Source organism: Apteryx mantelli, chromosome 1 (assembly GCF_036417845.1).
Source record: "Apteryx mantelli isolate bAptMan1 chromosome 1, bAptMan1.hap1, whole genome shotgun sequence".
Taxonomy (NCBI): Eukaryota; Metazoa; Chordata; class Aves; order Apterygiformes; family Apterygidae; genus Apteryx; species Apteryx mantelli.
Genome location: NC_089978.1, coordinates 160,314,405 through 160,341,324, shown reverse-complemented (window position 1 = coordinate 160,341,324; position 26,920 = coordinate 160,314,405). Strand labels below are relative to the sequence as shown.

At 40.1% G+C, this 26,920-nt stretch overlaps 1 protein-coding gene across 2 annotated transcripts in view; it reads right to left on the bottom strand.

The window, feature by feature from the left end:
• STAB2 (stabilin 2) overlaps nt 1–21,273 on the bottom strand; it is a 98,685-nt gene extending 77,412 nt beyond the window's left edge. For both annotated transcript variants that reach the window (XM_013947480.2, XM_067308395.1), the window contains exons 1-9: nt 20,908–21,273; nt 16,577–16,710; nt 15,682–15,797; nt 10,863–10,948; nt 9,948–10,017; nt 7,446–7,541; nt 7,027–7,152; nt 4,172–4,368; nt 3,007–3,140 (exon numbers count right to left, since the gene is read on the bottom strand). In XM_013947480.2, the coding sequence (XP_013802934.1) occupies nt 3,007–3,140; nt 4,172–4,368; nt 7,027–7,152; nt 7,446–7,541; nt 9,948–10,017; nt 10,863–10,948; nt 15,682–15,797; nt 16,577–16,710; nt 20,908–20,991 (1,043 nt within the window). In that variant the 5' untranslated portion in view covers nt 20,992–21,273. The remainder of the gene's footprint in view (nt 1–3,006; nt 3,141–4,171; nt 4,369–7,026; nt 7,153–7,445; nt 7,542–9,947; nt 10,018–10,862; nt 10,949–15,681; nt 15,798–16,576; nt 16,711–20,907) is intronic.
• Nucleotides 21,274–26,920: the final 5,647 nt, after the last annotated feature.

The window sequence follows — 26,920 nt, the reverse complement described above, 5'->3', positions numbered from 1 at the left end:
GCCTAGGTGGGTGTTGCTTTCACAACATGAGGGTCAGATTCCCTGATTATATCTATATTAATATACTGAAATGGGCCAAGGCCTGGGTTCAAGTGCTATCCCATGTAAATTAATACTGATTAATTTTTAACATGCTGCCTAGCATATTTTTGGCCCCCACCAGCTAGTGCTCTCCCAGACAATGCTCAGGCACAGCTGAAGGGATAGTGTGTACCAGGGACCATTGCCAGTAGGCAGTTACAGGCATACCTTGTTTTATTGTGCTTCGTTTTATTGTGCTTCGCAGATACTGTGTTTTTTACAAATTGAAGGTTTGTGGCAACCCTGCATCAAGCAAGCCTGCTGGCGCCATTTTTCCAACAACATGTGCTCACTTTGTGTCTCTGTGTCACATTTTGATAATTCTTGCAATATTTCAAACTTTTTCTTTATTATTTTATCTGTTATGGTGATCTGTGATCAGTGATCTTTGATGTTACTATTGTAATTGTTTTGGGGCGCCATGAACCTCAGCCATATAAGACGGCAAACTTAATCGATAAATGTTGTGTGTGTTCTGACTGCTCCACCGACCGGCTGTTCTCCTGTCTCTCTCCCTCTCTTCGGGCCTCCCTATTCCCTGAGACACAACAATATGGAAATTAGGGCAATTAATCACCCTACAATGGCCTCTAAGTGTTCCAGTGAAAGGAAGAGTCCCACGTCTCTCACTTTAAATCAAAAGCTAGAAATGATGAAGCTTAGTGAGGAAGGCATGTCGAAAGCCAAGACAGGCTGAAAGCTGGGCCTCTTGCGCCAAACAGTGAGCCAAGTTGTGAATGCAAAGGAAAAGTTCTGGAAGGAAATTCGAAGTGCTACTCCAGTGAACACACGAATGATAAGAAAGCAAAACAGCCTTATTGCTGATACGGAGGAAGTTTTAGTGGTCTGGATAGAAGATCAAACCAGCCACAACATTCCCTTAAGCCAAAGCCTAATCCAGAGCAAGGCCCTAAATCTCTTCAATTCTATGAAGGCTGAGAGAGGGGAGGTAGCTGCAGAAGAAAAGTTTGAAGCTAGCAGAGGTTGGTTCATGAGGTTTAAGGAAAGAAACTGTCTCCATAACATAAAAGTACAAGGTGAAGCAGCAAGTGCTGATATAGGAGCTGCAGCAAGTTATCCAGAAGATCTAGCTAAGATAATTGATGAAGGTGGCTACACTAAACAACAGATTTTCAAGGTAGACAGAACAGCCTTCTATTGGAAGAAGATGCCATCTAGGAATTTCATAGCTAGAGAGGAGAAGTCAGTGCCTGGCTTCAATGCTTCAAAGGACAGGCTGACTCTCTTGTTAGGGGCTAATGCGGCTGGTGACTTTAAGCTGAAGCCAACACTCATTTACCATTCCAAAAATCTTAGGGCCCTTAAGAATCACGCTAAATCTACTCTGCTTGTGCTCTGTAAATGGAACAACAAAGCCTGGATGACAGCACATCTGTTTACAACATGGTTTACTGAATATTTTAAGCCTGCTGTTGAGACCTACTGCTCAGAAAAAAAGATTCCTTTCAAGATATTATTGCTCATTGACAATGTACCTGGTCACCCAAGAGCTCTGATGGAGATGTACAGTGAGATTAATGCTGTTTTCATGCCTGCTAACACAACATCCATTCTGCAGCACATGGATCAAGAACTAATTTCGACTTTCAAGTCTTATTATTTAAGAAATACATTTTGTAAGACTATAGTTGCCATAGACAGTGATTCCTCTGATGGATCTGGGCAAAGTAAATTGAAAACCTTCTGGAAAAGATTCACCATTCTAGATGCCATTAAGAACATTTGTGATTCATGGGAGGAGGTCAAAATATCAACATTAACAGGAGTTTGGAAGAAGCTGATTCCAGCCCTCATGGATGACTTTGAGGGGTTCAAGACTTCAGTGGAGGAAGTAACTGCAGATGTGGTGGAAACAGCAAAAGAACTAGAATTAGAAGCGGAGCCTGAAGATGCAACTGGATTGCTGTAATCTCATGATAAAACTTTAATGGATGAGGAGTTGCTTTTTATGGATGGGCAAAGAAAGTGGTTTCTTGAGATGGAATCTACTCCTGGCAAAGATGCTGTGAACATTGTTGAAATGACAACAAAGGATTTAGAATATTACATAAACTTAGTTGATAAAGCAGTGGCAGGGTTTGAGAGGATTGATTCTCAGTTTTGAAAGAAGTTCTATTGTGGGTAAAATGCTATCAAACAGCAACACATGCTACGGAGAAATCCTTTGCGAAAGGAAGAGTCACTTGATGCGGCAAACTTCATTGCTGTCTTATTTTAAGAAATTGCCACAGCCAACCCAACCTTCAGCAACCACCACCCTGATCAGTCAGCAGCCATCAACATTGAGGCAAGACCCCCCATCAGCAAAAAGATTACGACTCACTGAAGGCACAGATGATGGTTAGCATTTTTTAGCAATAAAGTATTTTTTAATTAAGGCATGTACATTGCTTTTTTAGACATAATGCTATTGCACACTTAATAGACTACAGTATAGTGTAAACATAACTTTTATATGCACTGGGAAACCAAAAAACTTGTGTGACTCGCTTTATTGGGACATTCGCTTTATTGCAGTGGTCTGGAACCAAACCCGCAATATCTCGGAGGTATGCCTGTACTCTGTTTTGGAGGAGGAAGAGACTTCAGCTGTGAGCCAGACTGTGCTGCTTGCCCTAAGAAACATAAAAAGGTCTTGGCCCTTTTTATTTACTAGTGAAGAAATGACCTCTGAGAGCGATAAAAATAAAACTTTATAGGTATTAGCAAACGGTTTGACGAAATCTAAAACTGTGCTAACTGGTTGACACTAAACCCACTAAATTTTGTACATTTGTCCTCAATAAGGACACCATTAATGATAACTTCAGGAGGTGTTCATCCACTGGATTTGTTTTCATAGGCTATTTACTAGAGAAAAGATGGAGAATCTGAGTGAAAGCTTTAACAAGGAAAAAGACTTACATAATTTGTCCTGGTGCAGTCATTGAGCATTTAGCTTTCTTATGGCAGGTGTTGTTAGTTTCACAGATGTCTGCCATGCTGCATCCTTTTCCAGGTACAAAGTTTGTGTAATGTTCTTTGCATTCACAGTGGGACTAAATCAGAAGAACAGGAGGGGAGAGAAAAATTAGACATACACAAATTGTGGATTTCAGCATTTTTTCTGGAATTAGGATTTAAAAACAGTGAACTTCAAAAGCCTTAGTTAATCACCTAGTGTCAGATGCAAATATAAAGCTTATCCATATTTATTCAACTCCCTTCTAGGCTTTACCCACTCAAGAAAATTACTGGTTCTCCAATAAATCCCTGTCAGATAAAAGCCTTTAGATTCACTTCTGTGACCAGGGGACATTTCAAATCAGTGTGGATAGGTCAGATTTTTTATCTCTGTTCCCACAGTCCTCTGCCTCCCAAAAGAAGTGCGAAGCATATCATTAACTAGTGAGGCATTACAATGTCATTACTGAAATGCATCAAGCTCTGGTTGCCAGCCACATGCAGACCACTGCGAGACACCTGAGTGGAGCAACTTATACGACTATGAACTCCAGGACAACCCTAGATGACTCCCTTTTCAGCTTTCAGGGTGGCCAGGCAAAACAGGCATAGTCTTCTGAAGTCACACTTTGTCAGCGGCGGAAGTTTTACAACATGGAAACTTGAGCCACTTCCCAGCAGTGTTAATAATATGTGACCTTATATGGTGCTTTTCATCGGTAGTCCTCAAAGATCCAGACTACTTTCCTGAATATGCTAACTTTAGGCATATATCTGAGGTACCTGTGTAAGAAGCCTACTTGTCCTACAAGCCCCCTGCAGTCAGAGGATGAGTCAAGCTTAAGTGGGAGAAGCTTCATTTCAGTGCCTCCACTTAGGGGAGATGAATTTTGGCAAAAATATTCTATGCAAGGTATTATCATTCCTGTTTACAGAGGGGCAGGCATGCACAGGGGTAAAGGGACCCTGGGTCATCAAAGGGTTTACGCCAAAGCTAGGAATAGGGCTTGGCCTTTCTGAGGCCTGTTTCAGTACTCTTGTGCCTTAGGCAGGGCTCCCTTTTGGAGAGAAAATATTATTAGTCTGTTGATGTAGGAAATGTTCTGGGCTCCAGTTCAACACTAACCTTTCCTGGACCATCATATATGCAAATGGTAGACTGTGGAGGGCAATTTCCATATATTGCTTGGCAAGGGTCTATGGGTAAGCAGACTTGACCGTCACCTCTGTAACCTTCTTTACAGGTACATTTGTGATGATTTGGTCCAAGGTAAGTGCAGTCAGCATTGGAATCGCAGACCTTTTTGGAACATGGGTTGATAGCTTAGAAAAAGAAAAGGGGAGGAAGTAAATGAATTATTACCCAAGATTCTAAAATTGAGCACAAGGATCTAGCAGAGCATCTCAATGACAAACAAAGCCTGGGTAGACTAAACTTCTCATAATAGTCAAGCCTGAAGTATTGTGGCAGCATGAAAACAGAAGGGAGGAATGTGTTTATATTAACATAGCAACCAACTGTTTGCTTTTATACAGAAATGATCCTTTAACTTGGGAAACTGAGTTATTAGCAGATTAAAACATGTAATGTGCTCATTAAAGTATCACAACTATTTCCCTGTTTTCTGGTGGATTTTAACCAGAGAAGGTCAGGTAGGTGAGATGAAGTCAGTAAAAGCTTTAAGCGCATGTTAGATCAGTAGGAAAATATTTCTCAATATAATAGGCCTTCACTGTTTTCTTTCCGGTGACTAAACAATATAATGTCATCTGTTCAGCTGTACGGAAAACTGGCCAGCAAGTACTTTAGCCATGTCTTCCACACTTTCACAGTTTCAGGACCAGACTAGAAGCTTACTAGTCATTTCCATGAGCCATTTTCTTCAAGGCAATGGCATTGTTTGTCCTTGTTCAGAATCCAGCAGTGCTTGGAGAGCATCTTCATGCTCATTTTTGTCCAGTTTAGGATATGGTCAATCACACATTGCAGCTGGAAGGTGGCAGGCCTAGGGACTCCCCTGAAAGGTGATGGTGCTCACTGTTTTTGTCTCTTCTTTTCTTTCCCCTCAGCTGGGACTGAGAGAGTTGATGACTCTCAGCTTAGCTCTTTAAAGAATCACAGAATGGTTGGGGTTGGAAGGGACCTCTGGAGATCACCTAGTCCAACCCACCTGCTCAAGCAGGGTCACCTAGAGCACATTGCACAGGATCGCATCCAGGAGGGTTTTGAATATCTCCAGAGAAGGAGACTCCGCTACCTCTCTGGGCAACCTGTTCCAGTGCTCGGTCACCCTCACAGTGAAAAAGTATTTCCTCATGTTCAGATGGAATTGTCTGTGTTTCAGTTTGTGCCCGTTGACTCGCGTCCTGTCGCTGGGCACCACTGAAAAGAGTCTGGCCCCATCCTCTTGACACCCTCCCTTCAGATACTTGTACACATTGATAAAATCCCCCCTCAGCCTTCTCTTTTCCAGGCTGAACAGTCCCAGCTCTCTCAGCCTTTCCTCACATGAGAGATGCTCCAGTTTCTTAATCATCTTAGCAGCCCTTCGCTGGACTCGCTCCAGTAGCTGCACGTCTCTCTTGTATTGGGGAGCCCAGAACTGGACACAGTACTCCAGATGTGGCCTCACCAGGTCTGAGTAGAGGGGGGAGGATTACCTCCCTCGATCTTCTGGCAATACTCAGGATACCATTGGCCTTCTTGGCCACAAGGCACATTGCTGGCTCACCTTCTCTTGCTCGCCTTCTCTTCTGGTCCAGTGCAAAATCACACGTGTACACTCCCTCATATGCTCAAATCAAGAACAAGCAACACCACTGTTGAGTCTGGGGCAGCCACTGCTCTCCTGACTTATGTACTTAATTGTGCTGGAGCTGCTTGTCCTCTGCTTTCCAGCAAAAGTAAAAGAGACTGCTTTAAGCCACGGGTGACCCCTGTATCTAAAGGCACTAGGACAGAGGAACAGCATTCATGCAGGCTGCATCAATCCAAAGCCGAGAGAGGGCAAATACTAACATCCTTTTCATCTGTGGGTCACTGCAGTTTCTTTGTGGCTCACTGTCTATGTTGCCTACTTGAAGGACCTCAAGCCTCCCCCACGAGTGGCTTTCTGGCCCCTGATGTCCTGCTCTTGAGTGGTCTTTAATCCTACTCAAAGGGGAGGGCACCACAGTTAGGACCAGGAGGATTATATTTACAATGTAAGTATTCCCAGACAGGATAAGAAGTATTTCCAGCATGATCCAAGGTAAAATTTGCTAGACAGAGTTTTCAGCATCAGATACAACCAGATTCTTTGTTGCAATTGGTCTAGAAAGAGGAAGAGGAGCAGGTCCTGTTAGATGTGTAAGTACAGGAAAGAAAATAGGATTTCTTGTAATATGGTCAATTTCAGCATTCAAGAGCAAGCTGAGGAGTGGAGGAAGACAACGTTACTGAAGACTTTTACTTCTAGCTGAGGTGTTATTAACTTTAATTCATGAAAAATAGGAAAGACTAAAATGAACTTTACTTGACTGTAGGGTTTATGTTTAGTGGTGAAACTCAGCCACCACATGACAGACATTCAATAAATATAAGCCCTTTGTTACTATCGTTGATTTTTATGGAAGCAACCTATGTGGTCACACTTTAGCAGGTAGACTGACCTGATGGGAGTGGATTTGTAAGAACAGCAGTTGGCGCTGCTGACCTAATATCCACACTGTGCATTTCAGGGGATTTGAGTACCTTCCTTCAGTTGTATGGACTGAAGCCTGTTAGCAGCTGGACTGATGTGCTTCTGGAGCACCTTTTAGAGTTTGGTTTCATCCAGAAGGAACCTGGTTTGTGCACTCTGAGACTGCTCTGGGATATGAACCAAAGAACAGATAATTGGGGACAATAGTGAGATTTGTTTCAAAAGTGCACTCCTGATCTGAACTAAAATACTAACGGAGATGTATCCTAAGAACTCAATGGACATCAAAATTACTTACGTTCACATTGTTTGCCATCCCTGTGGTAATTGGGCAGACATGTACATTCCAGCCTTGTTCCATCTTCAGTAGAAGCAAAGCACCTGGAGTTTGCGGGGCACTGTAAGGCCTTGCATTCAGCTATTGCTGAGGGACAGAGGGTGACAGGTTAAGCTTTGTCTGCATACTGCGCTAGGAGATACTGCATTCTGCAGTTTACCAGTTCAAAGTACCTCTGATGTAGGGATTGCTGGTCCTACTGCTCCAGTCATTACTCTGGTGATTGAATTGGTGATGATGGTTATGGAAGTTCCCATAAAGGGTTTGAGGCTGGGTGTATGTTTAGTTGCTTTAGAGTGTCTAATGTGAGACTAATTTTATGTTCATTCTCACCAATTCTAATGGCATCAGTGCTGTTGGACAGAAAACAGTATACTTACGCTGATCACAGCTGAGCCCTTGGTATCCAGACAAGCAGGTACATCTTCCATCCCCTGTAATTCCGCTGCTGCATACTCCATGAACACAGTTGCAAACTACATGGAGACATGGATTGGCTTTACTAAATAATAGCAGTGTTTGGAAAGCAATGTTTAGTGGTTATCCATGGCAAATAATGTCCTGGCCCACACTTGTGAAATATTACAAAGTGCAATTTTCAAAACCAAGCTTTGACATGAGTTCCTGAATTTATGACTTCCATTAACAAGAAGATCAATTCTCACAGCTTTATACAACAGTAAATAACAGATACTGATTTTTGCTGGCTGATAATAGCCTGAGGGTCCCAAAATCTTCAGGTTTAATATGTGGACCTATGCTTTAAACATCAAACTAACTAGCAAGTGCACTTGCTAATACCATAAAACTCACAAAATTTAACATAGTCTAGAGCCACAATTGAATATAACATATAAGCTATTCTCAAAACTGCTAACAAATAGATAATAAATTGCTCTTTTTTGCTTTAATTCTTTTTACCTCAAAAAGATATGAGTTCTGTGATCTTTTTTTTTAAACAGAATTTAATTAATTAAAGGATAGTCACTGTATAGGTTTAGGTCTGAAGCAGGGCTTATTCGGTCCTGTTAGTTCCTATATTCTGTCACTTCTGCAAGCAAATCTTGTGACTCTGTATTTAGAGTCCAGGCAACTATGAGACTCCTTTATAAATGATTTTCAAAGCCTTATGTATACTTAAAAGCTTTTTAATAGAACTATTTCAATTAGGGTAATGATGCTTTTTAAAAAGGCTCTGAATAGTTACACTAGGAAAAGCCTGTAGTGTGTGCACTGTTATATTGGTGACTTCATGTTTAAGCTGTAGTGATGTAGCTTATTCACTTACCTTTACAAATATATGCTGTGTTCATGCAAAGCATCTACATTTAATCATTAGTAATATTTTACCTATGTCAGTAGTCCTAGTATAAACATCAGCGATGTCAAAGGTATTGCTGAAAAAGTTTGTAAAAAATGTACAGTCTTTACAGGTACTTAAAGAACTTGGAATAGCTCAAATATCTGAAGATTGAACTGTAAAACGATCCTTAAATTAATATGCAGTTGAGTCCTTTAGTAGCTGTGCGGAAAGTAATTACATTAACAATATTAAATTGATTAACAAAAATAGCTCAGTTGGCTCAGTTGCATTTATGTGTATCAACACTGGCATCCAGTGGACAGCTGCTGGAAAAAAGGTCCTTTGAATCAGCAGTGGTGTAGGATTAATGTTGAAAAGCCAGCATGGGTTATTTAAGATAGGGCCATTCATGACTCTTTTTAGGAGTAACTTTCTGTGGGCCTTGAGGGAAGAGAGTTTCACTTGGACATAAAGAGCTATTACCATTTAAGAAAGAGACCTTTCTTAATATTTTTTGCAGGCAATTTTCCGAGTCTGTCTGTTTAATGCTCAGAAGTAGTCAGGAAAGAAAGTAAAATACAAAAACTCATTAAGAAATGGACAGAACATAAAATATTATGCTATTATGATTATCTTGAATAGTGCACATAGCTCTGATTCCTCCCTCAAGCTACGTTCCCTTTCTCCTAATTTAAATAGGAGCAACCAATGAAATGATCAACCAGTCAAAAAAAAAAAAAAAAAGAAGAAGTTCCATTATGGAACTTCTTGCACAGAATGTTGTGGAGACTAAAAACAGAATTGGATTCAGAGACAAAGTAGAGAATTTATGGAGGACGGGACCAGTAGGAGCCATTAAATGAGGTGACTTGGATATAACCTCTGGCTTCATCTACTCTTTCCTTAGATATCAACTACTGGCTTCCAGTAGATGGTATATGAAGCTTATAGGACTTTTGGCTGGACTGAGAATGGCATTTTGTTGAGTCACACATACTGATTTCAATACCACATGAGTACTGCATGACATAATACAGATGCTCCAGTTAGTAGACCTATTTAAAAAACATACAAAAAAACTCTAAATCACTCTAAGTTATGCATTCTATAAGATATGCATTTGATAAGTTCCCACCCAATATTTTAGGTGCCATAATCATCTCCTGTATTTAGAACAGGTAACTGGAAATTATCATTTAGAACGATAACTGGAAAACATGGAAAGCCTCTGATGGAGGCATGCTTGGAATTATCATAAGGTGACAAAAGTGATTCTAATCCCTAATTTATTTGACTGTTGGCTAAAACAAAGATATTAAAGATAAGATTAAGATGTTTTTGTAACACTTCCCTGAGACTGTTGTCTGTACAATTCTGAGCTGAATCCAGCCACTTTGTGAATAAGAAATTGAACAGGTGTGTATTTTTTTCCCCCTCTCTTGTGTTGCTAGAAGCAGATAGCAGTTCTTACTGGGAAACTCAGATCCTCTACCCATTCCACTATTATCTCATAGTATCTAAAACCAGCTTTCATTCACCCTGTTTTCCCCCACTTCAATAAAGAAAGCTCAGACTTTACCTGATGTGCAGTGAGGGCCAAATAAATGATCTTCAGCACATTTTTCACAGGCTGTTCCACCAAATCCTTTCTGTGAATTACAGAAAGGAAATCAAACCTTAAATCTCTCATCTATGTCTATACAGATAGATACACATACAGCAGCCCGAAAACAACATCTTTTGCTACCAAAAAAAAAAAAAATTCTTACAATGTGAAAGGATCAGTTAGCTAATCAGAAATGACTACTGCAATACCAGAAAACATTAACTAAAGTATTTGAATGATTTTTTCCTCTCTGAGTTTTTTTCTTTTAAATTTTAGCTCTTATACTTCAAATCAAACCAGGTGCTCTAAACATCAAGTTAACAATAAAGAACAGTAATCAAGCCTAATGCCCAAAGCTTTATTATAATTGTTAGGTTGTATTTTCTGACTATTTGTCATTCTCCATCTCTTTTTCACATGTCCGCAGAAGGAGTGCTTTTGATATAATGGAAAAATTAACCAGTAGAGGAGGAAGTAGACCAGATTCATTTGATTTTTTTTTTCTGATCTTTTTGACTGAAGTTATTAAGCACTGCACATGGTACTTTTATCAAAGGAACATTATACTGAGCATATAGTCCTAAGTATAAGTCCTTTCTAATTAGGGCAAGGACTCATAAGCAATAGCACATGCTAAAGAATAAGAATTCAAAGCACCTGTTTCGAGAAGACAGGATGAAGAGCTCTTGAATAATATTGCCTGAACATGCTCAACTTAGAAATAACAGTGTGAAGTTTAGTACAAACCAAGCAAAAACCTCCAAGCAGATCACCTCTGCTGTTTCTGAAATACTCTCCTTTAATGTATTGATGCAGCATAATATGTATTATTTCTTAGCAGAGATTATATGCTTTTTTTGTTTTTTTCTTAAAAAAGAAAGGACATACCTGACAGGTGCATGTTCCATCCCCATTTATACCCTGAGAGCAGCGTCCTCTTTTGTTGCATGGTGACGCAGCTCCTCCTGGACATGCTAGAAATGACGATGTTTAAACAATTAGCCAGCTCATTCTGACCCTTATGCTTGCACTTGTTCAGCAGTGGTGAAGGCCTTAGAGGCTTTAGGCGTTCAGGTCAGACAAGGAGCTCAAATGATGGCTACTATTTTGGAACTGCCTGAATATCTTTGCTGTAATATTGGCTTCACTGAGGCCATCACCTCTCTCTTGTATTTCAGCTTAACATAGTTACTATAATCAAAGAAACAGGAAATCATTTTCTTATTCTGAAGTACTGTATTGATTTTTCTACACTGATCCACCTCTTTCTGCACATGCTTTAAAAAGTTAGCTTTTTTTGATAGAAGTGGAGTTTTCCTGACCATTTATTCTGTACATGAATACAGCTATAACTGATTGAAAATTTGCTATCAAAATTGTATCTAATACTAAGTTAGAGTTTAAATAAAATGCTTTCCTTATCCTCACAAATTGTATTTGCTTTATGTGAAAAGTTTTTCATGTCCCTGATGGCACCCATAAGACTGTAATATTTGATATCTGATTCAAATCCTCTTGGAGATTGAATTTGGATATCTCATGACCCAGTTCTCTCCTGTGGGCTGTGGTCATTGGTAAAACTTGTGTGCTAAAGATGCACTATTCTCTTCAGGTCATCTGATGCTAAAACCGTGATTACAGCTGTGGTGCACTACGTGAGACAGTCTGATCATAAACCCCAGCCAACACGAGAGAATAAGAAACAATGACTACATTTTCAAATCAAAATAATATAATTTTTGGTTGAGATTTTGCAATATTCAAAATTTTACTAAAAGATTATGTATAGAAAATGCATATTGCAGTGATTTTTAGTCAAATTGTTCTGTCAGATATTTTTTCCCTTGTAGGAATATCCTTGTTTTTTATAGCTTTGCAGCCTCTCTGTGGAAACTATTAACTCCCTCACATAAGCTCTTTCTTCCTGTAAGCTATCAGCCTAATTGGAGTATCCATTTAGGTAGCATAATCCTGATGCAGGTGGTACCTGAATGTAGCAAACTCCTACTGCCCTCATAGCTCCTCCACTATACCTTACTGGCAGATTTATTGGTAATAAAGAATCTTAATTTGTTCTGTGTGGGTTGAAACTCTTCCTCCTGTTGAGAGGGGCAGGACTAGATTTATGGCCCTATTGAGTAACTTAATCCAGGTTCTGAGTTTTTAAGTGATACGGAAGTTTTCATGAAAGTGAATTTAATTTGGGTAGAGTGATGAGCAAATAAGGGATGCATATATATATATTTATTTTTATATTTATATATATATATAAATATATATATACACACACCTCACTTTAGCAAGGATTTGGCTTTACACCAATCTGTCAATATTTCTCAATTTATCCCTTAATGATGAGTCTGTGAGGTCTGTTGGATCTGAGTAAGTTTCTTCTGTAAAAACCAAAATATTTACAGATGAAAACTTCAGTTCAGTTTACCTCAAGCATGCTGAAATAAGATGGTTTATTAAGATTTGAGACAAAATAATTAGGAATGAGGTAAAGTAATAAATATATATTTCTAATCTAGATAGTAGGTTTCAGTGAATCTTATTATCTGAGTATTATGTGATAATTCTGTCTCGCTCTTAGGACTGACAGATGCAAACTGTTCAATTGTTGCTATAGATGAAAAGAAGTTTGTTTCAGTAAACTGATGCTTTTATTAAATATGTACAAATAGGGAAAACATGAGAAAACTCAGTTGATGGTATAAATACGAAGAAAGGATACTTTAAAAATTACTGACAAAACATTTTTTTGCTTTTGATATTCACTATGCTTCCCCTTGTCTTCACTACCTCTTGTTACTTGTTTTGGTAGCACTGCCGAGGGACAACTTTATCTTTATCAGAAATTTAGCAAATTACCATATTGTTTAACAAGTTTAGTCAGGCAGATAAAGCACTTGTTCTTGGTCACTCCTCTGCAGGAGGCAGCACTCAGGACTCTGCTCCTGGATGTCGGTAGGACACTAGAGTAATGCTAGCATAGTCATCTGGGCATAATACCAGTATTTAGAAGAGTCAAGCTCTTTGTTTTTGTTTAGGAAGTTTTTCAAAAAATAGTAAAAAGGGGTGTTTTCTGCTTAGTTCTTACAGGTATAGTAGTTTGGAGGCCAAATTTTTATACCTAGCCCAAAAGAGTTTAAATACATCAATTTCTTTCCCTCATAGAGTTTATTCCACAAGTATTTTCAAAGTGTAACCTTCTTTTGGATTACTTATCTTCACCTGACTCCCTGCAGACTGAAATAGTGGGTAGAATTTTCTAAAAAGAGATATTTTGAATGATATGATTTGCTATAATTTGGTTTATTGTCTTTTCTCCTAGACTTTTCTTTTCTATTCACTTTGCTGTTATTTATTCTTATAGCACTTTTTCCTCAATTGCCCGTTCTGTGCACCTCTCAGTTTGCACCCAGGCTTTTCTTTAGGACCATCCTAATATTTGCTCGGGGGGGAACCTGAGCAGGGGTGGACACTAGCTCCCACAGAGGCCCATACATTACACATGCTGTGCACATGAGCTCCTTCAGCTTTAGCATCTTTGTTCGGTTGATATAGAGAATATGAAAAAAGATTGTCTCTAGTAAGTATCTGTGTCTTCAAACCAAATAAAAACCCTACTTGCAGGCTATTTTGGACTGGCAGCTTCTCTTGTCAGTTTAGTTGTGCCATTGTTGTTTTGGACAATGCAGGTAGATGCTGAAAGTGTTAAAAAGCTGTGCTCTTTTTCCCTGGGAGGAGTTTTTTGGGACATTGCCCTTTCCTGCCCCTGGGTATAAGTGCCTGTGTGGGGTGGGCAGCTCCCCAGTGGAAGTGGGACAAAAACGCCAGGCTGCAGGGTGGGCAGGCAGCAGGCCGGGGCACATGGGGTAAGCTTACGGGCAGACAGATGTGACCCTCATGGCCGGTAAAGTTTCCTGGAGAATTAGAACAAGTCTCCTACAAGATACGTCCAACTTATGGACTCAGAAAATTGAGCTCCTGGCCCTGCCATGTCTGACATGGGCCTGGGGTGGGTAAGCTCATGGCTGGTGACCAAGGGGGTCTGCCTGCAGGGAGAGGGATGCGGTTTGTGCTCTGGCAATGCCCGAGGGACGTGTGTGGAGAGGCTGGAGCAGGGAGCAGAACCCGAGGCTCCGCAGGCCGGGGTGCAGGGCACCTGCAAGGCTGAGAGGCCCGGGCAGGCCCTGGCCTGAGAAAGGCTGATTTCCTGGGTGCTCCAGGCAGGGCTGTGCTGCCTCTCCCTTCCAGGGCAGCGAGAGTGGCTCGGGGGCTCGCGGGCAGGGAAGCGAAGGGAAGGGAAAGACGTGTCTTTCATTCGCACATGGATTTCAGCACATGCTATCATTTAAGGAAGTCAGAGTGCTATTTAAGACCTTATTTTGTATTGCCATCAGATGCTAAAAGTGAAGTATACTCCAAGTCAGGGATTTTTTCTCTACTCTCAGGAAGGACTGGCTTTCCTCTGCACATTGCAAGGCGTGCTGTACGCTCTGAGGGAAACTGCGATAATGAAAAGAGCTGTTATCTTCCTCTAAGTGACAGCAGGAACAATGCTGAGACCTTGATTTTCAGAAGCTTTGTTTTTTAGGGCCAGGAAGTTTATTAGAAGGAAAAGAGGGCCTCCTTGCTTTCACAGCCTTCTGCAGGGGTGCAGGCAAGGCTGGGGTCCGGCTGGGTGGTGAACTCTTTTGCTCTCTAGAAGCACTGGTAGCGCATTGCATGGTCTCGCAGAGCACCCTGAGGTTGGCAACGATAGTCAGATGTAGCACTGCCTTTCTACTGCTGACACTTGGGTGACAGTTTGATGGAAAAATGGTGAATAGTCACAAAAGTAGTTATCTTCACAGGAACACAGAACCACACACTACATCCTCAGCTATTTTCCTACGGAAGTAGCATTAAGTTGGATTTTCATGATTTTGCTTTAGTAAATAAATGAGTGTTATTTAGATCACAGTTTGGGTCAAGCTAGAATTATTTTTAACTATTTCATAGATAAAAGGACTTCAGAGGTATTAAACCAGACCTTGACTCCTTTAACTAAAGAAGGAAATGCTCTGCCTCGGCAGAGAAACCTCCTCAGTATTTTGATGCCCACTTTGGAAACCTGAAGTACTTAAGGAGATGCTGAAAGGCTTTTCCTGAGGAAGGGGCAACTGGAGGAAAGGCGCTCCTGATTATTGCTGCTTGAGAAATGGCCTTTAGCATTTTCTGGCTGTTTAAAAATTTGGAGGGAAAAACTGTTTTAAGTGAAACTGAAAGAAAAGACCACCTTAAGTCAAAAGTAAAGAAATAAAACAATTTAGAAATATTTACAATTCAGAAGAGAGCATTTGTGATCTAAATGGAAACATTTTAATTTACAGGTTGAAACCTTTAATTTTAAAAATAAATTATAGGAATCCTTCCAAATGAAAAGTCATTTTGTAGCCATTGACTGAAACAAATTGATTTGAAAATCTCATAACCAAGGGGGGGTTTCCTGAGTTTTTGGATTTTTTTCCATTATTTTATTTTTTTAGAAGAATCTCTGAACACGTTTTTCTCCAAATCCTCTAAGTTTTGGCTGAAGACTGCTCTCTGTTTCTAATCCTATAATAAACTCTGGGGAGCAAACTTCTCATGGAAACGGTTTCTGAAATGAAGAAGAATCACTGCTGTACTTCCACTCAAATTCTGTCAAAAAGGAGCTTACCCATACAGTCTGGGCCCCAGTGTCCCGGACAGCACTCAGGTTGTTCAAATTCCTTTGTACAAAGATGCCGACATCCGGGAAAAGAAAGAGTGTGTGTTTTAATTTCTAGATAATACCTGAGGAAAAGAAGTTGGAGTTGCTTTAAAGTACTTAAAAGCCTCCTGTGGGGATAAATGAAATTCTTAACTGTCTCTTCTCCTTTCAGCGTCAGAGAAGAGCATTTTAAACGTAGTCTTATTGATCTGACTTTTTTTCTTCATTAAAACATACATTATATAGCAAGGTCTAAAAAGATCCTTGGAGCCATTTCTTCGCATAATATATTTATCCTTTTTAATTTCTGCAGTCTACATACAACAGTTTCTGTAAGTTTTGATTTGAAATTGCATTTAAAAAAGTTAGTAAATATCAAGGTTTTTTTAAAAAGCTAAGTAAGCTCAAAATAAGTATTTACATTTACCCCAAAACACCCAATACCCAATAAGTATTTACATTTACCCCCCTTTTTTTTGCTCTGTAAATCAGACATGATTTCAGGGTTTTTTGGAGAAATATATTCCTGTCCTTTCTGCCCCCCAATCTATTATTTGTACATTTATATCATTCCTATCGAGTAACTGCAGAATAAATAAGAATTTCATTTTATGATATCACTCAAAAAGAAAATTTCATAGGCAATCAGTACCAGGGTTCATTTTCTTCTTTATATCATTTGCTGATTAACCTGAGCATAAACTACTCTAAGTGAAACTTGAATTCTGGAGCTGGTGAAGTCAATGGTAAACATTTGTTAAGAAAATTGCATAGAATAGATCATTTCTAATACAAATTAATGTTCTCTAATTCATGGAGAATAATACTTGTGGTGAAAAGCTTTGACAGAAGAACTAACTACCTGCAGTCTGGTATCCCAGTCCCATTGGTAATTTTGGTGTATCCAGCAGGGCACTGGGTTTCGAGGTTTAAAGAGCAAGGTAGACATTCAGTTTTCATTCGAATGAGCAGCTTTTGATCACATTGCTTCTTCATCTATAATAGGAAAACATTAATCAGAAAGAAAGAAAGAAAAAGCTTTCAGAGTTGACCTAACTCTGCCCCCAGTGGCATTGATGAAAAATGATAAGCTTAACTCAGTTTTATTCTCACTCACAGCCGTAAGCTTTCATTCAGCAGTTACAAACTCCTGCTCTAGGGCTAAATAGACTGCATCTTAGGTCTTTACAGTGGGCTTCTCTGCACAAAATACTTTCAAACACTGTAGGATAAGCCCTTCTAAATGTCATATTTCTATTAAGAATGCTTTATCAGCAAATGCTAAGTTCAGCATACTTAAAACGCTGGGTTACCAAGACAGCATTAGCCCATTGAGCATTAATTCTGAAACTGGTTTACAATCACAAAGCAGGATGGAGAAAGACAAGTACCAGCAAGTACCTTCTTCATTCAAAGGTAAAATTAAACATTAGGTGTAGAGGAAGTTGCTCTTTGCTCTGTGCACACAGAGCAGTACATGAGGCTTTGTTCCTTTCAAAAGGTGGGTTTCCTATTATCAGCACTGCTGTATCTTGAAGGGTGAATATGTGGTGAATGAATTGAGAAGGTGGCTAAAAGGAGAAAGGGATTAGGTTATTGTCACAGTCGAAGCTTTGTATTTTGTGGTTGTAGAGACGACAGTTTTGAAAATGTCCATATACTAAAAATGATCTCTGCTTTCTGCTATAATATCACTCAACCTATTTTAAAGCAAAAAGTCTTTGCTGAACTCCATCTAATGTTGTTTTCCTCTTCTGTCTTCCTGTTGAGTATTTGTAGAAATAAGTTCATAATGCACAAATGATGAGAAATGATCCAAAACAAAACATGGTCTTAAAAAGCCAACAAAAAATAGTAAGTGAAATTAGCAGTTTGTAGCGTTGTAAAGTGTGCCACTTTCCTGTTCTAAGATAACCATTTATCCATTGTTTTTTACATATGGATCTATGTAGGTGGTCTTAATTCACTCAAGCAACATTGACCATGACAGACTTCCCTACCTAATACAGTACAGTTTAAGTCAACTCACTGAATAGGATTTTAATTAAATAGTCAATTAAGATAATGGCAAACATGTCTGAATCATTGCCAGGCCAACATAAGGAAATGCTTAATGTTTATCTTGAGCAATTCTACCTGCCCACAGTGTGTGTGTGTGTGTGTGCATGTGCGCATGTATGTAGGAACCAGCTCTAGCAGCATGCATTTAAAAATATTTACATATGTTAATAATAGTCTGTGGAGGTTATAAGTAGTTTCAAAGTTTATAAAGCCAGAAGGACAATCATACTTGAAAATAACACAGGGTACTGGAGCTCCTTACATAAAATTTATTCTTACAAAGCATCCATTTGATTTGAAATTGCCAGTTATAGAGAATTCACAACAAACCCTGGTATGTTGTTTGTGTAGTAATTTGTCTGCAGTTGTTGTTTCACTTCAATTTACAGCCACTTCTCTTGTATATTTTGTATGATAGTTAGGAAGCTGTTCTATTACCAGATTTACTGCTCACTTCCTATGAACACTTACAGCCTGAGATCAAAGTACATTTTCTTTGTGCAACTAAGTAAATACAGTTTCTTGAACTCCTTGCTGTGAATCCTGCTTCCTCATTCTTGATTCAATCCCCCACCCCTCCTCTGGAGCCTGCCCAGTTTGCCAATAGCCTTCCTGAATTGGGAACGTCATAACTGGCCTGTCTGAGCAATTCCAGTGCGTAATGAATCGGACCTGCGTACTCCCAACTCCATCCCCCGCATTGTCAGATCACCTGCTAACACTTTGTGCACCAGTGTCACAGCAGGAGCTTCAGCTGGTTTGACATCAAGGGTCTTTTCAGAGTCATCACTTCCAGGGACAGGTCCTGTCATGATGCCAGAGTGGTTCTGTTGTTCATTGCTAGATGGATAACCTCCAGTAATTCTCTCCAGGGATTCCCACACAGAAGTGCGTGCGTGTGCAACCCATGTGCTATGCAGACAGTACTGGACCTGCTCTGCACATGTGGGATACTGCAGCCTCATTGCAGAAGCTCACAGTTGACCTGTGCAGGTACACTAATGCTTTGGGCAGGATTTCTAGGTGTACAGCAGCCTAGTAATTCTGAATTTCTCCCCTTTTCTAGTTGTCATTCATTCAGTGTTTGTGATAGCAGCACATTTCAATAATAAAGATTGTGAGGGTGCATCACAGATAGTGATAAGGAGATTAAATTGCATGTGCTCTGGGGGACGCCACTTGATAACGATCACCCAGTTATAAGTACATTCCGAGGTCTATTTATTTGTTGATTTTTAATTTTTATAAATGTACTGTTGAAAACCGATTTGGGCAACTTTCAAATGAGGCAGGGTTATACTTGGATGGTGAAATCTCTTACTGTAGTGCAGATGTATTTCAGAAATCTTTGAAATAAAAATAAGACCTTTTTCCAGATTTGGACAAAATTTGGATAGCACTCATTAGAGCACTCGGCAAAGCAGTGGTGAGTGGTGCTGTGCCACGTGGCCTGCCTGCCCTCTCGGCAGGACCCAGCAGCTCCAGCTCTTTGGGTTTCGGGTCTAGGGTGGCTACTGCAGATGCTGGCAGAGCATCTCTGCACTTCACTTTCTCCTCCAAACTGCCTTGCAAGGTGCCAGCGTGAGGCAGCTTCAATGCTTCAAGCCCATATCTCCTTTAAAGCACATTGCCTTTCAAAACCCTGCTCCTCAGCACTAGTGTGATGATTAGACAACTCATCCTTAACACAAGACTCACCAGGCACCATAGCAAGAACCAATACAACATAAACAGTGCAGCTCCTATGAATATTTCCACTGAGCCCAAGCAGTATGATTAATGCTGAAGAATCATCATAAACGTGGAGTGGTTGCTGCTTTATCTGAGTCTTTATCTGAGTATACTACTTAAACCTTGCTCCTCACAGTGGCGCAGGGTAAGTCATTAAGAGTTTGAGGCTGTAAAAACTCCTGGACTTGTAGGATGTTAAGGCTGAGAAATAAAAAGCTGCTGGGTAGGGATGGCTGAAATTATTTCACTGCAGTATTATTCATGAAAAAAGCACCCCTGCCAATAATATTCCTCCTCTGCAAAATTTAATTTTTGAAAAATATTTTCAAAGAGATTTTTGAAAGACAAAATCTAAATAGATTATATCCCTCTTTCCCTCCCAGCTTTAAAAAGGGTTTGATTTAAAATAGTGAGGTTATTTCCATTTCGTCTCATTTCCTCATTTTCCCTTTTTGCCATTGGGAAAAATGGAAGAAAGGTGGTTTGTAAATGGTCCTTTTTAAAAGACAGAATAAGATAATGTATTTCCCAGGGCTCATTTAGATTTTTCAAAGTATTTTTCCATTTAAAAAGAAACCCTGAGAATGAGGATTTCCTTTTTGAATTTTTGACACAGTTTCTCCCTGTCCTTTTGTCTTACTTTCCCTCACCTTTTCCAACCCTTTCTCCAGGTTCTACACATGCGTTCTTTTATCTCAGAAAGCAGTAGTTTAAAGCCTCTTGTTGTGAGGTAGTTTAAATGAGTAAATGTCTGCATGTCTAATTCCTTGGTCAGACTTGTAACACATTTTCTTCCTCACTACAACTATGGTGAAAATGCATTTTGTGAAATGGATCCACAGATCCGAAAGATTTGTACATGGCATATGCTTTTGGGGCACAAGTTCCCCAAAAGTCTACAAATCTCATATTTAAATTTACAACTTTATACAATTACTTTCAGTGGCTAAATTCCATAGTATTTTTCCACCTGCCAAAATAGCTTTTCCTCCTTGTGGTTAATAGAGTGAATAATATTTGCTATGGCAAATTTCTACTTTCGTCTTCTGACATATCAGAAAATCTAATGGCTTTTTTTGTTGCTTTTGATGAATACGTCAGCTACAACCTATTGCCAGATTCATCAGTTTTTAGAGACTTTTTCAACATACTCATGACACGTCTTTTACATCAGATTCTCATCTGGAATAAATAGATGCAGTTCTGTTGATTTCAGGGGACTGAATTATACAACTGTTGGTTTATAATTCAGTATCATATGGTATCAGTGACTGTTCCGGTGGGCCTTCTCCTATAAGATACAGTATCTGATAACTATTCTCTCTCTAATATTGAAATGCCCCCCCCAATGTAATACAAACATATAAAAATTAATTATTTGAATAAAAAGCTGCTTCTTACCTGATCTGGGACTTGCGATGCTGAACCCAAATTCATTGCAACCAAAGAAACCGTAAGGAATAAAACAACCAGGTTTTTCTCCATTGTGAAGAACTTGAATTTTTTTTCTTCAGAGTCCTTAAGACACGAATAATAGAATTATGACATAAAATGAATGTTTGTTAGAGTTACTACTTTTTCTGCATTCTTAGGCAAACACTTTAAAATGACTCTTCCCTTCTTTTCCTGAATGCAAATGAGTGAAAGATGCAGCATATGAATTTTAGACAGGAAAAATTCCAAAATGCAGGGTCTTCACTGAAAAATTTCACTGCAAAGCTGGATAAACCCTTCCTAACTGAATGACAGGATATCCTGACAGGGCTCTGTTCATTTATCCCTCTCTCTGAAGTTGTTGACAGTGCAAAAACAAGGACACTGAACGGTTATGACAGAAGATGTTTTCTTCTTTTGGGCGGACATGAACTGAGGATTGGAGCAACTGCTGTTCTTGTTATCATTACATTTGTTCAACTGATCTCAGGCAGAGTTAAGACTCTCTGAAAGTGGGTTTATCAGTTCTATAACATAAGGGTGGGTCCCCTGAATGTAGTTCTGGGAGAAGTACTACCAAATTTATCTAAGTAGGCCAAAGACCATCTTCCAGCTTTGGCTAGCTGGATGAAGAAGATTTTTTTTGTTGCATCATTTTGACTATTTTCTTCGAACTAGTCAGAAGAAAATTAACTCAGCTATGTTGCGTGCATATGATTAGAAGGGATTAGTAGAAGGACATTTTGAGTAGCTGAAAAGAAAACTGTTTCTCTCTTCTCAGAGCTCTTCAGCTTCTTTCTAGTCTTTCACTGCTGCTCTGCTCAGTTTTGTAAGGGCAACCTCTCTCATTTCTTAACTAGCTGATGATTAGGCTGCCTCCTGCTTAACAGCTTCAGTTTGTGCCCTTGATGTTATCATTTTTCAGTCACTGAAAGCACTCCATAAGTGTGTCTTAACACAAAGTTTTGTTTTAAAGCTAGTTACGTTTCTGACTAAACAGTCCACAGAAGTATGGTGGCTAGAAACCTATTGCTTTCTCCTCCCTACTCCCTAACCTTTCTCCCAAATTCCTATTTGTAGCCGTAGCTAGATGTTGCATTCATACTCTACTATAAATGAAATGTTGTAACCTGTTATCTTGAACTCCATATTGTTTTCCTAAAGAGCTCTGTTGTGATACAAATTCATCTAACTTTGTAATATAATTAACTGAATACTGCAAAACTGCTGATAGGAGATGGCAAGGCAAGATGTTTCCTGCACACTCATCAGATCCTGTTCCTTTCTGCTATATGATGAGGAAAGTAAACCATTTCTTGCTTATGCAGACAAGATAGCAGCAAGAGGTCACTATGTACATTCTGTTGGTATATACAGCCTTGAGAATTACCATTTCTCTATTCTGAGGTCAAGGTCTCTCACATTGCTTCAGTTTTGCATACAATATACAATCTGGTCTGAGCTAAAGACAGGAGGAATCTCTCAGAACATAAATTTGAAGTCTGGGAGTAAAAGTTATTCTCCCTCTACTGCAGCTGTGCAACCAGCAACAACTAGGGCAGCTTGCCTTTCGCTTGAGTATAGCAGCTTGAAGTCAGCAGGGTTTCTTTCTTGCCTGTCGCCAGCTCAGACAGTGCAGTGGTGAAAGGAGCTGTAAATCAAGCATGTCCCTTTCTTGTTCTGTAGATTAAGATAAAAAGCAACGTGCACCAGCTCTCTGTTTTTTGCTGTTACCTCCCATATATACATTTGTGTGAAGTAAACCCTTTTTCTCTTTTCTTCCTCTCCCTTCTTGTCAGAGCATGGTCTCTTTGCTAAACACTGATGACCGCTTTCCCTGCTCCAGAGAGCCTGGTTACCATTTCCTGTTATTGGTATAGGGGATTTTCCTAATTTGCAGGGATTAAACGTAGACTATGCCAGCCTGTGATAGCAAGCTATTAGGTGGCTCTATCACTGTCAGGCCAGCTCCTGCCCCAGCCTGGGCAAAATTACAGCCTATTATGTCACCTAGCAAATAGGACAGGCTGCTTTGGTGGGGACTGGGGTGGCAGGGTGCTGCCCTGATGCTCAAGGCAGCCCGTGAACTGTGCATGCTGCTGCTGGCAGCACACCTGTTAGCCAGGCAGGGGCGCTGGCTGCGCGGACTCACTGCTACACAGCGCTGCCTTGGCAGTTTGGCTGGCACCCACAGTGCAAGGCGGCCTCTTGCTCTAGTGCCCTTGTCCGTGCTGGTGGGCTGTTGGCATAGGAAAGGGGCTCTGTCTCCTGTGTTTCATCCTTTCATTTTAGAAACATTAGGATTGCAGGTCTCAGCCTGCGGAGACCTGTGATCATAATGTTTCTAAATATTTCTAAACCCACGTTCTTCTTCCCCTTCCCCTGCTGGACCACAGGCCATAATGGGCGTTCGCTTAGGAAAGTGCTGAGGAGTTCATGATCCTGTTAGAAGCAGCAGGAGTTTCATCTCTCAGAGTGTTGCTCTATGTTGCTGCATCTGTGCTGTCTTGGTCATCCTCCAGCTCCTGCCCTCAACTCACTTGTATCCTGTCCTACATCCAGCCCATTTATTTCTGGGGCTGTCATCCTCCAGGGTCATGGTGGCAAGCTATCACGTTCTTGTTTTCTTGCTGCTCATACAGCCGGGCTGAAACCTTTGTGCTCTTGCATTTCCTTCTCTTAAACTCTCCTGGCTTCAGCAGGAAAGTTTATTTTAGCTCTCTGCTGTGCCTCTGTCTGTGTCCAGCTGGAGTGTGGAGAGGTCTTGGATCTCTTTTGTTCCTAGAGAAAGACAAAAATTTTGTAAGCCTCAAACTACAAATATCAAAATACAAATGTGTCTGTGGACTTGGTCCTCTTGGAGTTTTTTTCAGATAACGCTGATTTGGGTGAGGGAAGCGAGAGCAAAAAATGTGTGGGTGACAGCAGGCACAAAGGCACCTTAAAGCTAGGATTGGTTTGATGCAGCGGAGTCCAGCCAAGGCTCCCTGGGGATATCCTGGCCACTTGGACACTTGCTGTCTCAGCTACTGGTCACCCTTGTATCTCTGCAAGCAGCCTGGTGGAAAAGATTAGTAAGACTCACTGTGTGTGCTATAACACTGCAAATATCATGTGCTATGGCATACATTTGTGCATGACACAGACTATCACAGCCTTTTTCCCTCACTACCGTTGCGTTCCTGGACTGGATGCTGCTACTTTAAGTAGACTTGAGCTTGCTGCCTTTTTGATTTCGTCATCCACCTACTGTCTCTCTCCAAGCTCTATTTCTGTTTGCTGAAAATGTCAACCAACTGGAGAAGATGAAGTAGCTCATTTAGCCTCTTAATTTATGTAGGTGTTTTTGAAAACAATATTCGGTGCTATAACTTATTCCACTGTAACAACAAGATAGTTTTTCTTTCTCAGAGCCAGGCATCTGGAGCATGAGATCAGTTTAAAAGTGAATCGAAAATGCTGACTATCACAGACACTTTAGCTGCAGTTTTGATAACTACTTAATTCCTTGCATTTTTAATTTTTTAATTGTTTATTGACTACATGACTCACATTGTATATTGTTCACCTGAACTTTCTGAACATGAAGCTTTCTCTATTGGAGATAGTTGAACAGCGTATAATGAACTCTGAGAAACTCATACAAAGCTCAGCCACTTCACAATTGTATGACCAAATCACCATTTTTAAGGAAATAAAAAGAAATATGAACAATTTGAAGCAGAACAGTCATTATAGCCTGAACATTCACAAGCACTGCATAATAAAAGCTGGTACTTTTTTCTTGGTACATCCTATCCTGCCTGCAGATAAGGCTTATGCCAAGGAGACCACCATGCAACTCAGCTCCTCTCTCGGGGGAACAGCCTTTTTAGTGAGGTCTTAGGGAATGAACTGAGCAGCAAGTTTCAAAGGTGAGGGCAGTCTTGAACTAAATTTAATATTCTTAGTCTTAGTAATTTGTAAGTAAGCATCAGAAAATAAATAAATTATTGGTTTTACAGTATGTTGATTCTGTTTTAGAACTAGTCACAATAAGAAAACTGTCCCTGGGGACTTAATAGTTATGGTTTGAGGTTCAACAGCATGTCCTAGGGAAGGCACTTTTTTCTTTGTTTTGAAACTGGCTAGCGTACCTTGTAGAGCAATAGGAAAATATAAAACATGCTCAGAGGAAGAGAGCTTCCTAGGGGGAGGGAGATTTTGATTCTGACAAGAGAAATGTCAGAATATTAATTATAGGTAGGAGGAAGGAGGGGCAGAAACCACCATGTTTCCTAGGAGGAGGCATGGGGAAAGGTGAGGGTGAATATTTGGGAAATACTGCCTTTGATTAACACAGAATTAATTGGAACATAACAAAGAGATTAAAAAAAAAGTTTGGCAAGCTAAATTCTTCCAGTGCCATACGTCTGAGGCAGCCAGTGGTAGGCCTATGAAGAGTCTGAATGTGTGATGTGGAAAATTTTAGGGGTGTGTAATTGTATCTGTGGGGTTATGACAGCCATCATTTTGAAACATGGTGACTATCAGAACTAATTAATTCTCCAAGCCCATAGGATGCATTAAAGATACAGCTGCAGCTGGTATGCTGAGGAATGCCGCACGTCTGACAGAGGCCATCGCTTTTATCAGTGTTAATGAGGGAGAAGGCACAGACAGCTGATCTAAACCAGAATGTGTGCATGATGCATACAGCTGATGGCAATGCAGACTGCTAGTCAAGGGGTGGTCTTAGCCATAGATTAGATCCTCATAGTGGCCTCTTCAGCTTTCTTTCTTTCCCATCTTTTTTTTGTTCTCAAAAGAGTCTTTCAGCTGGTGAAATTGTAAACAAAAGGCATTCTATCTGAGGCAATAGCAAAGAGGGCTTTGCTAGGGAGACATGTTGAGAGTAGTGTATGCAGCACAAACTCAGACAATGTTATTTACTCCGACTTTTAAGGTGGTGTTAGGTGGGTGAGCTGTAAGGCTGAGCTTATAATCAGCACCATATTCTAAAGAGAATGACCACAAAATCATGGTCTGCTTGGGGGTATCTGTGCTACCCTTTCATACTATAACAGCATGTTGCTTAAAAAAAAGTGCAGCTTCAGCTGTAGGTAAGGCCCTATGCCTGGCAGGTCTGTCAGGGCATAGGGCATGTAAATAAGTCCCAGATTTCTGGGGAGCATTCCCTGTGCAGGCCTGGATGTTCGGCAGGGTGTAGCTTCAGTGATCCTGGGTGGCAATGCCATGGGGGTGAAGGGAAGCACTGTTAGTAACCTAGAGCTGGAAGCGTAGCTGGCATAAAAGATTAATAAAGCTATCTTTGTGCCTGTGTGTCTGCTCCACACCTTCTGCCTTGCAGTTCTCAATAGACCATGCACAGACACTGGCCCCATGTTGCAGCCAGCTAACAGCATGGTAAATGCGTAAGATATTATCCTGGTACAAAATCTTGACTTTTTGAACACTATGTCTCTTTGTCACAGGCCATATAGCACTCTTTAGAATAATTAAAGCTGATATTTAATGGAGCATAAATATAACACATACACTTTGCACAGATTTGGAATAAAATCTACCAAAATGGTGAGTTATTGGATAAATACACCAAAACAAATTTGTAGCTTGAAAAAACATCTTCTTGTTCTTGTGATGTCAGCATGTAAGAAGTTTCAGCTTTAAGATGTGATTGAGGGATGAAACTAGGGAACAAACAACAGGGTTACACAAAATGAGAAGGTGGCTCACTAGGATCTTGATGGTAATTCTCAAGCAAATGTATTTCGTAGTTTATAAATATCCAGTCAGGAAGGAGGCTGGGGCTGTTTGTACATATGTCTTGTACTTCTTCAGTTCTGCTAACGTTGCAGAGTGTAAGGCCAAAATACCAGGAGAATCCTGAGATTCTCATATTTGGGATGGTCAGAGGGAGGCAGAACATGAATTTCTAGTGCTGTGGATACTACAATAGTTTCTACAGCTGCATGGTAGA